Source organism: Empidonax traillii, unplaced genomic scaffold, assembly GCF_003031625.1.
Source record: "Empidonax traillii isolate 1590-97213 ecotype Southwest subspecies unplaced genomic scaffold, ASM303162v1 scaffold133:size1091145, whole genome shotgun sequence".
Classification (NCBI taxonomy): domain Eukaryota; kingdom Metazoa; phylum Chordata; class Aves; order Passeriformes; family Tyrannidae; genus Empidonax; species Empidonax traillii.
In genome coordinates this window covers 781,933-795,146 of record NW_020955326.1, presented here as the reverse complement: position 1 = coordinate 795,146, position 13,214 = coordinate 781,933, and the positions used below count along the sequence as shown (strand labels likewise).

The following is a 13,214-nucleotide window of genomic DNA, read 5'->3' as shown; positions in this document are numbered from 1 at the left end:
ATCATACTTCTACAACCATTAATACATGCAAACAGTTCCTGGCTTTTGTGTGTTGATACCTTCTCCATAATATTTTACAATCACGCTCTATCATGTGCCAAGCAGAGACAGTTCCCGCTTAGTGATACATATATGGAACACAGTTGCAGCAAATTGGTTTTAGTTTGGAACCTTTTTCTACCCACTTGGAATGATACATAAATTAAAAATTAAAATTAAACTGGCAATGAGAATTTATATGTTGCATTCTTTGTTTGTTTAAAGAAAAAGATTGGTTCATCTCACTTTGAGTTGTGACTGCATAAAAGTAGTGCACCCAAAACTGCTCTCTGTGGTGGTCTCTGTCTCTAGGGCTCTTGTAACGCACGTTGACTGTGGTAGTATATGTTCAGAAGAAAATATTTTGGTAAAAGTAAACACAGAACACCTGTTTGAAGTGAGCTCCTTGGGAAAGCAGTAGTTCAGTTTGTGCTGAGGTAGCGCTGAAGTACCTTTTAGAAACAAGTCTAAAATCTGAAATACAGCTTTAAGGCAAACCTTGGCACTTTGAGTGTTACCTATCACATTTTCAATAAAAGTTTGGTGGGTGAAAATAACTCCAAGGAAGAGGAAAACTTATGAAATGCAGTTTAATTTTGGGGGCTCCCTTCCTCTCTTTCCCATATGCCTGTCTCTTTGTGTTTTGGAATGAGTGTAAACTGCGTTTATCTGTCTTGCTTAGGCATGAATAGGATGCAGTTACCGCATGCCTTTTAGTGCTTGCTCTCTTCTAATATTTTTGCCGAGGTTTATTTTTATGTTATGGTAGTCTGGAAAGTCAGAATAGGGTGTATTTTCTTTTCTTGTATATGTTGTTCCACCAGGCACTGAGAAAATCCATGCAGAGAAATGTAGCAAAGATTTCTGTATAAAATTTATATGCTTCTGACTGGTTTATTTATTGAACAGTCCTCAGTTTGAACTTCGATGAATTGAAACAAAGTTTATAAAAGTAGAACATAGGACAAACGTACTGCCTATCCCCTTTACCTTCTCCAAAAAGAAAATCTGGCCTATCATCATTGGATGACTGCTATTTTTTCCTTTATTTACAAGCTACATAGATGTTATATAGTAACTTCCATTTTAGTTTAAATTGCCAGTATGAATTAGTTCACCTGAGCCATTTGATATGACATTTGAAAATCTTACCTTCATAAATCACTTTATTGCAAGAGCAACTGTGGTGCTCGGATGTGTGCCACATAAAAAAACCCAAGAAATAATTTAATATTACTTGTATGAATATTAAGGGGAAAAAATAAAATTCTGTAGGTGCCTTTTAGGAAGTTTAGTGGAGAATGTGTGTGATTAATTGCAAATCTTCATTTAGGATCATTTTTATGGACACTTCTTGTCAAGTAGTATTTCATTTGAAAAGACTCCCGGTGCACAAGGAATTGCTCAAAGATATTTGATAAAATTGCTTTAGAACAGGATTTTCTTTGCAGTATTTCTCCTTTACAATCTTTCACCTATATTAATATCTTTAGGACTTAATGATACTATGAAAGAAAAGCTTGAATACAGTTTTTAAAAGGCTGGGTTTTTTGGTGTGTGTTTGTTGGTTTTTCCCCCCCCCTCTTCTTTGAAAAGGAAACATTCCGCCACTACAGATTGGAATTTAAACCATGGAATTCTTACCTATAAAATTTTCATAAATGCAAAATGCTATAAGTCATTATTGGTAATACTATGTGCATTACCTCAAGGCATAGCCATTCTGAAATAGTTTATGATGCTGTTCTTCAAAATCAAAACTAGATGTGCAGTATTCTAGTAGCGTAGAATATGTCCACATTTATTTAATTGCCAGTTTAAGTTCTAAATGCTGACGTCTGTTTAGATGTACGGGAAATCATTGTACTGAGACAAAAATTAATTTCTCCCAAAGCTCTTCAGTCACCTGCCTTCACCCCACCTTTAGCCCCAGCTGTTAGAATTTTCAAAGTCTGTAGTAAATCTGTTTATTCAGCCTAAAATGAATTGCAAGGATTTAACACTGTGCAGTCTTTATGCTTACATTAATTTTTCCAAAATTTATTTTTTTTCATTTGAAAACTTCAATTAAGATGACTTCCATTGAAGAAAAAATAAACTTTCTTCAGTAGTTATAATTAAGGGAAAAAAAAGCATGGCATCTGAAAGCATATGAAGATAGGGAAGTCTTATCATGGGCTGTGGTTACTCAGAGCAGTACTGCCTTCTCACACAAAGAACAGATTGTGGTTTAACTCTTTCCACGGCCTAGTTTTATGTGCCAGTGTAGTATCAGAATTGTTCAAATCTGTGCTGGAAACTACTAATCAGTTTAACTGTTGCCTCTGTGGGTCTTTGTTAAGCATCATATTGTAATGCAATTGTTTATGTCCTGAAGTACCTTCCTATATTGTCTCTCTGCTCTTTTTTCCCTTTTCTTCTTTTTTTTTTTTTTTTTTTTCTTCCCCTGTGAAGAGAACATGATCATAGGTAGACTGCTTGCAACTTTTCTGTTGTTTTCTGATTGATTTGAGAACAGTTAGGGAAGAGAGGTAACTAGATCTAATGTTTTTTTTTTACCATTCAGGAAATTTTGAAGTTTGTTTGAAATTTGAAGATTTAAACATGAAATCCTTTGCCTGAAGCTTCTACAATGGCAGTCTGCACTCTATAATTGAGACCATTAGTTATACTTTCATCATTTTTACCTAATGGAGTTAATCAGCCTATTGATTAAACATAATTCATTCCTTGTCTAGCAGCGTAACTAAAATAGTAGTTTGTTAATTGTATTCTTGAATATAATTACATAAAAAAAGATTCAGTTTTAGTTTGATTGCACCATGCCACTCAGTATGATGAGCAATCTGCATGGTATTTAAAACTAAATATGCCTGCACACAGGAAGAAAGATACCTCCCCTAAGGTCTTCCTTCCAAATCCAAATACAGTAATGTCTGATAAGTGGATTGCACTGTTTTAAACAGCAGATTTGTTCATGGAAAAGAAGTTTTTGGGAAAAGTCTAATTAGATATTAACACAGATGTGTAGGATGGTACTTTAGTCAGACAAATCAAATGAATTAAATTGCTATAGGATGTATTTGTAGACAACAACTAAGCATTACCTCCTTAATGCAATCCGTGTTGCTGCTAGGCAGAAGATAAGAACTTGCAGGAGAAGCCAAATGACAGAAAAGCATATTTTGAAACTGTAAATAAATTGCACAGATTTCATAAAAGCAGCATTTGACCAGCGGTGGACTCATAATGTCTCTTTGCCACAGCATGCAGAAACACAAAGAATGCAAAGTTTGTGCCAAGTTGCCATTTTTCATTGTACACCTCAGATTGATTTTTAAGGGGTTTAGAATAATTGCCACACTCGTGATCAGTTAACAAATTAACTGACTCCGTGGGGCTTCAAAACCCACAGTGGAGCTGCCGGAAGGACATAAATGTAATTTTTCTTCTCACTTTCATATACTCTAATTTTACAGAGTTTGAGGGATGGTGGGAGGGAAGCCCAAAGAGCTGAAAGTACAGAAGCTTCTGTTCAGGATTTGTATATGACACGTTGTGTCATTTGCCCGCTTTCCCTTACTGTATACTGGTTTCTCTAGTTACCACCACTGGAATGGTGCTGTTTCAGTGCTGGAATGTTGGACGTTTGATAAGAAAATGGATCAAGTTTAATGGCGCATGCTCTTTGTGCCACCAGCAGTCTCTTGCTGAGAGCATGCTCCAAAAGCGGGAACTCTGTGGCATTACACTGAGCATGTATATGCTTTGTGTTTCTGTGCCACAGAGAAGAGAAATGAACTGTGGCATTCGCCTCAGCATTCTGAACATTTCTGCTCAGATTTTTTAAAACCGTATAGTGTCCTCTTTGTGCAATGGTACTTTTCTTGATGTTAGCTGTTCACCCAGATATTTAAATGTTAGGGAAAAAAACCCCAAACCTCTTGGTAGCATTGCTTTTAAATTATGTAGTCTCTGCAGCATTGTGGGATGAAGTGAGGGGAGGCATATAAAATAAAATATTCACATGGTTCTTTCAAAGAATGAAATATGGGGAAAATGTGATTTTCTATGCAGTTCTCGCCTGCTGCCTGACAACAGTAGTAATTTCATAAAAGGTGTTATGCAGAAATTTGCGTAACTTTTAAGTGTTTATTCTCTTTGTCTTGTATTTCACTTGAAGATTTTCAGAAACCTTTCTTGATACTGCTTCAGTTATGAGATGCTGACTTTCAGTTTTCTTTTTCTCTTCTTCATTTTTTCCTTCACTTCTTTCCACAGGATGAATTTCACCCGTTCATTGAGGCACTTCTTCCACATGTCCGTGCAATTGCCTATACTTGGTTCAATCTTCAGGCTCGAAAACGCAAGTACTTTAAAAAACATGAGAAACGAATGTCAAAGGATGAGGAAAGAGCAGTCAAGGATGAGCTTCTTAGTGAAAAGCCTGAAATTAAACAGAAGTGGGCATCCAGACTCCTGGCCAAGCTGCGCAAAGATATTCGCCAAGAGTTCCGGGAGGATTTTGTGCTCACGGTGACTGGGAAGAAGCACCCATGCTGTGTATTGTCCAATCCTGACCAGAAGGGCAAGATTAGGAGAATTGATTGCCTGCGACAGGCTGACAAAGTCTGGCGTCTGGATCTAGTCATGGTGATCCTGTTCAAAGGCATCCCCTTGGAAAGTACGGATGGAGAACGTCTCATGAAATCCCCACATTGCACAAATCCAGCACTTTGCGTCCAGCCACATCACATAACAGTATCAGTCAAGGAGCTTGATTTGTTTTTGGCATACTACGTGCAGGAGCAAGGTAGGAAGCAGATTGTCATATTTCTATGTTAGTATGTCAAACTCTGATTCCAAGTAGCCCTGCTTCCCCTGTGGGCTGGCTTCCAGTGAACATTATTCTGTAGTCTGTAGACATAATGTGGGTACATACCCATTTGTAAGTCAGCATGTATACAGATATACTTAAACACACACATATTCCTACAGACGTGTAAATGACATGCATGTTTGATACGTGCCTTGTTCTCTTTCAAGAGAGACCCATACCAAGGCTTTCATTCCACTGAAGTTGCCTTTTTTTGGTCAAAAAGTGGAAATATATAGTTGTGATTTCAGAAAACATTCTTTTTTTAAAAAAACCCAGACCACCAAAACCAACCCCTCCAGTAGTGTTAGTAACAGATGAAGGTATGTGCAATTGCACATACTACAAATATTTATTACTGTCTTTGTAGTTACGAATAATCAAGAAGTTATCCTTAAACTGATGAATCTGCTATCATATGGAAGAGCAACCTTAGACTTTCTCAAGCCTATAAAACAAAACTTGAAAATACTTTGGCACAGATATATTTCTTGTAAATACCAACTAGAATCAAAATTACAGCATATATAATATTTTATTAATATTTTACATCACTAACTTATCTTACCTATGTGAGCTTTAAAACAAAGGTCCAGGTCATAATATTTTGAGATAATTTTCTATGTAAAGTATATATTCATAATCACATTCAGATACTTTCATTTGGCAGGTAATTGAAATGTGCAAAATTGCAGGAGCTCTATACAAAAGCTTCTTAAACTTAGTTTCTGCAGGATGCAAATAAAAACAGGGCTTCTGATAATCATGTATAAGGGCAAAACCCTACTAGTCATATTGAATATTCAATAAAAATACTCATAGGCAGGTTCCCTAAAGTTGTAAATAGCTGTAAGTTGATAAAGGTGAGGTTTTTTTTCTCTGATGCCAAAGCTTCTGAAATATGTTTTCTCTATTAGGAATCATTTTAGTTCTTTCTGGTGATGATACCATCTTCTAGGTGTCTTTGTACTGCTGACTGATCAGCAGTAAGAAAGCATTTATTTTTTAGCCGCAGATCTCAACTGTGGAAAGTTTGACTGTCTGCAGATGGTGGGGCCATTTCACAACTTGGCCTGGTAGTAGGCAGAAATGGCCTGCAGAAGGGCAGATGGCAGGCTGTTATCTGATGCCCGATAAATAACTTCAAGATTTAACTGGAAAACAAATGGAATTGATTTTGTTAGTAACAAAAAAGTAAAATTGCAAGTCTTCATTTGATGTGTACTTATTCTTTCAAAGAATGGATACAAAACACAATCTTTTTGTTTTAAGTGAATTTCTCTTTTAGCAGTTGCTCATGCAAGTGTAGCGCTGTTTAAGTGATCATATAAATCAGGTTCTTTTTTTTGGACTATTTGGCATGAAAAAAAAAGTATTGGTTTTTCCCATCTCTAACTTGTATTTTTTGAGGGTTTTGTCTCTCCACAGCAGCAGACACATTTAGATATTTTACAGCAACTTTAAGTAGCTACAGAGTCTGGTAAATCTGATAGGAAGAAAGATTTTTTTGATAGCATTAAACAAAATAGCTTAATTAGAAATAATTTGTACCTTTAAACTCATTTTTGGAAAAAAAATTCAGATGATATTTTGAATGCATATAGTGCATAGCTTACTTATTAATTCTATGGATTTACCTGTTTCTAAAAGTCAAAACTGCAAAAGGAGGCAAAACAGTTTTAGCAGCTCTTGAGCCGAAGAATCTGGGGTTAGAGTACTCTTAACACACTGTCGACTTACAATTTGTTGGAACCTAGTAACTTGAAGTGGGAGAAGGAATTGCAGGGCATAGCTGATTTTATTGATTTAAATGGATTGAGAATATGAGTTTATTTAAAACACTTGTCTAATCAGAAATGAGTGAGATAAGCATGCTGTAATATTATAGCTTTCAAAGTTACATGATGGTACTTTGAGAATATACTGGAAGACGAAGCTGGCTAATTTCTGTATACCAAGTTACTCTTAGGAGACCCTTTTGTTTATTATAAACTGCATGTATTTTATATCTGTCTTGTTGCTTTACAGTAAATCTGCCATTAACATCTGTTGGTGCTCTTCTTGAAGAAGTCATACTAAGTTATCAATGTATTTTTTTTCCCATTTTTTCAAACTTTGATTCTCTGTACGCATTGACAGCAAGTTAATTGTGGCACTTTGTAGTGCACTTGATTAAGAGCGCTTTGTGAAAGATAATCATGAAGTCAACCAAAATGCTGCATTATACATATGTTGTTTTGTCTTTTATTTATCTTTCCGGAGATATAAACATGCCTAATAATATAATGTAAAAACTAAGTGGAGACGTTGAAACAATTAAATCGCTGAACAAAATATGAAGAAGGAATTAGCACATAAGATGAATAAAGGGGCCAAGTAGTTTGCTTTTTTGTTGCTTTAAAAAAGAAGATTAGGGAAAAAAGAGGAGGAAGGATAGTTCGAGTGCCAGTGATGGTTGCCAGTGGCACCAGGATTGGCATCAGACCTTCTTTGTTTAGCCTAGGATGTCTGTGATTTGTTGGTTGGCATCCGCATTGCAGTGCAGAGTAATGTTACAATATATTGACAATTTCCAGATCTAGAAGTGTCAATAATCTTTTCAGTTCTTAACAAAAAGAGCCGCTACTTCCATATCTGCCTTGAAAGAAGAGATTAGGATTGATCTATGAAGTTCTGTCACTGACCAACTTTCTCTGATTCTACTTTTTGCTTATCTCAACATTCAGATCTTTTTTTCCCCTCCATGCTCTTTCTGCTATGTTCTTGTGATTTATCATCTTAAAAAAAAAAAAGGGGGATTGTCATACCTTGTGATGCTGCTGCTTTGACTGAAATGGAGGAAGAAAATGGGAAGTATACACTGTGATCAGTGTTTAAGGTCAAAATAATTCTTGATCATAAGACACTTCTATGGGGCTCTGCTTCTTGTGTGTATCAGTACATCCCACAAAGAGCTTTTATAAAACCCAAACTCAAAAATGGCATGAGTGCTGTTTCTATTGACAGAATTGTCTCTTTTTTATTTTTATATTTTTCCCCCCCTGTCAGGCATCGGAGAGTGTCTGTCGCTTGGTATTTCAGTCCATAAAATCATTTGATGGTATTTGATTCAGTGCAGCGCTTATGCTGTGTTCCCGTTGCTACAAGAACCGCCATTTTGTTTGTTGAGTGCCAGGAGAAGGGACAAAAAAAGGCAGACAATGTGCTTGATGCCAATAATGGTTGCCAGTGGCACCGAGGTTGGCATCAGACCCTCTTTGTCTAGTTGCTGAATGCCTTTGATTCGTTGGTTGGCATCCGCATTGCAGTGGGCACATTGGAAAGTTTTTGACAATCAGTGAATGAAAGCTGCAGTACTTGTTTGCTGCAACAGAACCTAGATAATATAAATCCCTTCTTCTGATATATGTTTTACTTACTCTTACAGTAATTAAAAAAAAAATTAAAAATTGCCTTACTTTTTTTTTTTCTAAAACATAAAATATCTATAGCAATGTGCCTGGTCTGCATCATTCCTAAATCCTGCATCACCTCTTCTACTTTTATTTTTGCAGCAAAAATAAAATCCTAACTTGTTGTTAAGGATTTCAGCATATATGAATGAAGCACAGTAGACCTTGAGAAATGCTTTGTGAGTTTAAAGTACTGAAGCAATGGTACATGTAAATGTTAACATTTGTAAGTGTTTTGAGTGCATGTGCCTCTCAGACTATGTTTCTCTGATCAGTCATGTTACTGTTTACACTCTCCTTTGTCCTTATGTAAGGGTGATATAATTGGGGGAGCCCACATTCCCAGCTGTTAATAAACTCTGGAGTCGAGAGAGGAGAGGATCTTTTAAACTATCCAGGGAGTGGCGCAGAAAACAGACACAGATGTCTTTAGTCCCGAACTGTTCAGGCATTCTTGGTTTTTTAGTATCTTAAACCATCAAGATGCTGCCACAGCTCCAGCTGCATGACTTTGTTACCAGGAAACTGGCAAAAAGAGTAAATCATTTCTGTTGGAAGTTTCCTAGATAGTTAGCATTAATATTGCTTTCCGGTTAACTGCTATTATCTTGTTAATTAATAAGAAGGATTAGCAGCTCTACCCAAAGGGCTGCACAGAAGGAAGCCTGGCCTACGTGAGTCCCTGAGTCGCCAGACTGTGTTCTGTCTCTTGGGGATTGGAGTGAGGGGGCTGGGCCAGGAAAAAAAAAGAGAAAGCAAGAGAAAGGAGATGAGAGAAGAACGAGGGCACCAGCCAGCCATGAGTAGAACTTTGTGTTTGGGACCCTCCTGCTGTGCTGCCCCTGCTGCTGCCAGGAGCTTGGCAGGTGCCGGGTGTGGGGATGCTGTGCCCTGGCCCTACTGTAGGTCTCATACCCCCTACTAGTGGGGTGCAGGCAAGGGGAACGGGCATACCCTGCTTTTGGTGTGCTCTGCACTCATAAAAAGCACGTTTGCAGGTGACCCCAGCTGGGGCGCAGGGTGCTGCAGCCGCACTGAGCCAAAACTTCTGCCCCCCAGCTGAATGCCAGCAAACTGGCAATCCCTAACCAATTGTGGATGTTGCTTTTCCACTTCAGATGGTCCTGGCAACATGTACACCTTGTCTTACTTGAAAAACGTGCCCTCCTTCCAGAGGGAATTATAATTCTTTTTTGGACGTAATACATATGAATTGCAGAAGTGGGTGGGTTTACCAATGGCTTGATCTTTTTTTAAGCTTTTTGAACCTCATGAATGTATTTCTATATGGAGGTCAAATTTTGAAAGAGGTTTGTATAGTTGTTTTCACATTATTCTTTAGTTTTCATTTAGAAAGTACAGGAAATTTATTATATAGACATGTTATAACAATTCTTTCTATGTTTTAACATGATAAATAAAATGATTTTGGTTAGTTTGTTGTGCCTACATGGAATTCCACCCAAGATCATATTCAAAATCATGTTTTAAGCAGTTTCTGACTAAGTCATATTATGTTCATATGCCTAAGTAGTGTCATACTGTCCAGATGGATTTTGGATGAGGGTTTGCATTTTTTCTGTGCACTGATGCTTCCATGTACAATTAATAAAAAAATTATGGGCTTAAGAGAATCAGTCAGTCTGTTGAATTGCTGATTGTTCCTACTTCTGTTAAATCTAAGGATTTGCCTCCTTCTGAATACCTATGAACACACAGCAGAACATTTTACCTGTTTTGCAGAAGGATATGCCAAGGTGCAAGGTGATTTGTTGGAGTTTACACAGCATATTATGAGTTACAGCAGGAACAACAGGAAATAAAGCTTATTATTACCTGTACCTACAGGCATCTAGGTGCTCTAGGACCTTGTTACTTGCACAGTGAAATGGCATGCTGATCCCCTGTGCTAAATCTCAATTTTGAATCAGAAAGCCAGCGCAAAAACAGAAGTATGAGTTTATGTTTTAGCTTCTCTAGTATGAGAAGAGCTTTTTTTAGTTTAAAAATCTCATGAGAAATAGTAAACCTTTTTAAAACCGAATTACTCTGGGCAATTCCTGTCTATTCAGGCATGCAGAAAATGTAATTCTAAAAAATCTTTTTAAACTGGAAAAGACACTGTATTTATTTATATATTTATTTTCTAGTTTCCTAATGTAAAATTTTGGATAACTATTTTGTAGACTGTCTCTATTGTACTGAAAATTACAGGCAAGAAAGACATTTGTCATTATGAGATACAGGTTAATTTAGTTTATATATGGGCATAACAATGTTTTTTCCACTTATTATTATAGACACTTTGTTCATGAAGAGGTAGGATACTGAAATATTCTGAAAGGTTACTTATATTCATTTTTCAGAATGTTTATATGTGAACTGACATTCAAACAGTAGATCTGAGGAATTAAAAATATTTGTTTCTTTTTAATTTTAGTTTTACTCAGAGCAGGATTGCAGGTCATGTGACAGGTTCACGAGAAAGGAAAGGGAATTTTCCATATTTAATTTTATTGTTGCCAACAAGAATTAAATATATATACGTTCTAGGAAGAAACATTTACCTCATTCGGGTTTTTCTTACCTGATACACTAAAATGAGTAATTTTTGTAGGGTTAAATAACAGCAATTGGGTTTAAGACAAAAGAGATTTAGGTTTAAATAAATTCTATCCAACTAGTTGAAAATTTAGAGCTCAGTGTTAATTTATGAATGATATTTAGACTGACAGCAAGAAGCTATAAATAGAAAGGGAAACAAGATTTTTACCTCACCATAGTTCAGACAGAGAAACAATACTGTGACAAAAAGAATATTTCTAAACTATAAATAAGGGCCTCATTTCATAAACAAAATACTTCAAACAAACCCAGAATTTTATGTTTTAAATTTCTCAAATTTTCATGCATACTGAATTCACTGTAACTGTAAAAATGTCATTAAAGTAATTAAAAACTAAATAATACTACAAGTTGGATTTTAAAGTTAATTGCATGAGTTTGCTATCAAGTTCACTTCTTTTCCTAGCTTTCCTTTCTTCCCTGCTTTTTCCTTCCGCTCTTCCCTGCTGCCAGTGTAGTAACATCGTTATACTAAGGACGAGTGGCCCTCTGTAACTGTGGTCCTTGGATCAGCAGACTAACGATGCTGAACACAGTAATTCAAAAGGCTTCCTAAAGCATTACATGCAGTCTCTGCAGCAAGGTGAAATGCTTCTTTGCTGTAATTGCTTACGGTAGGATGATGTTAAGATAAATTTAAATGGCCATCTTAACTGAATAGGATTGCTTCTTACATTGTGGGGTGGAAAATACTCCTTATCTGGAGTCACTTTCCAGATATGAAGTGAATGAGAAAAGAGAAAAAGGTCTGTATGATTAGTCAATTTGTTTGATAGATGTCAATCAAGATGTAATTTGTTATAGGGAGGTTTAATGATTTTACTCTGTATCTCTTTTTTAATTTTATGTTTTTAAACTCTGGTGGAATTTTTACAAGTTGTTGCCAAAAACTTGGCTCAGGGCAGCGAGGCCTGAATTAGAAGAGGTTGTAAAGGCTCAGAGGCTAGTAAAGAGGGAGTATATCTTCAATTATTAGGTTTTGTAAGAGAAAACAGAGTTAATTTCAGTGTGTATACTATAATGTCTGGGAGCAGTGAGTTGTGTGTGAAGCTAAAAGACTGTTTACAGTCTCCCTCCACCAAGCTCTCCTTTGAGAGAGGTTCTTTTTCTTTTCTGAAGTATATTGGGCTTTTTTGATTTTACGTAAATATATTTCTTTAGCTTTTCTTAGCCACATTGTTATTGGCATTTGACTTTTGTTCTATCTTTGTTTTTTTCCCCACAAAGTAAGTGGCGGGAAACAGGTACTTCAGACTTGGCTTTTGGGGTCATTTTGAGGAAGAGGTGATAGTCTAAAGTGTGTTTATCAATAATAGTGTTTTGAGTGTTTTTGACTAGCCTGAGGACCAGAGCTTTTGCTGTCATGTCCTATGACTCCTGTGTGTTACAGCCTGCTTGCTCCCAGACCCCTCTTCAAGGTGACTTCAAATTATAGGGACCTAGAGTAATTTTAACATTAGTTTGCTCCTAATTGCCTATGGTCTTTGTTTAAACTACTTTTTTTTTTTTTTTTTTTTTAAGAAATAAAGGAGAAGTTGCTGTGATATGTCATCAGGGAAGGCACAGTATGAAAGCTTAGCTAAAGCCCCTTCAATCATTAAGTATTCTTTTCCCTTAGAGAAACTTTTCACTTTTTAACACTAACTGCCTATCTCTAGAACAGAAGGGACACATTATGTTTTCCAGTGTTCTTCTGTAAAGGCTCCTTCAATAAAGCCATCTCTGTGGCTGTAAGTGGGGTTTTAACTATTTCTCCTATGGAAAAATACAGAACTTGAACAAAACAATTCCCATTTTCTTCCTTAGGGAATGAACAGGAAAGCCAAATGCAAAAACGAACAATTAGTAAACTCTGAGAAACTTAGGGTGTCTATCAAGAAATTAGGAAAAAAGTTTTGTGGTTTTTGTTTGATGAGAATGCTGTGCACAAGAAATATATTTTATTTGCAATTTTTTGACAATTGATAATTTAAAACATACATGTCTTGAACCTCTTGTTTATGTATTTGATTTCCTGATCTTCAAGCTATATTAACTTGAATTACTATATATATTTTTAAAAAGGATGAATTTAAACACGTGAAAGATGACTATGAAGTAATAATCTTAAATCTAGCATTGTATTTGAATTTCTAGTCAATTATCTTGCCACATTCTTCACAAGTTATGTTCTATGATGTCATAGGATTTATACATTTGTCTTTAAAATAGAAACAGATGAA

The 13,214-nt window shown here is 36.1% G+C and overlaps 1 protein-coding gene across 7 annotated transcripts in view; it reads left to right on the top strand.

Moving 5' to 3' along the window:
• NFIB (nuclear factor I B) overlaps nucleotides 1-13,214 on the top strand; it is a 161,858-nt gene that overhangs the window by 2,135 nt on the left and 146,509 nt on the right. For 6 of the 7 annotated variants that reach the window (XM_027883731.1, XM_027883730.1, XM_027883735.1 and 3 more), the window contains exon 2: nucleotides 4,321-4,852. In XM_027883731.1, coding sequence (XP_027739532.1) covers nucleotides 4,321-4,852 — 532 coding nt within the window. Of the gene's footprint in view, nucleotides 1-3,817; nucleotides 3,918-4,320; nucleotides 4,853-13,214 lie in introns of those variants that run through there. The other variant, XM_027883732.1, reaches the window with a different exon arrangement.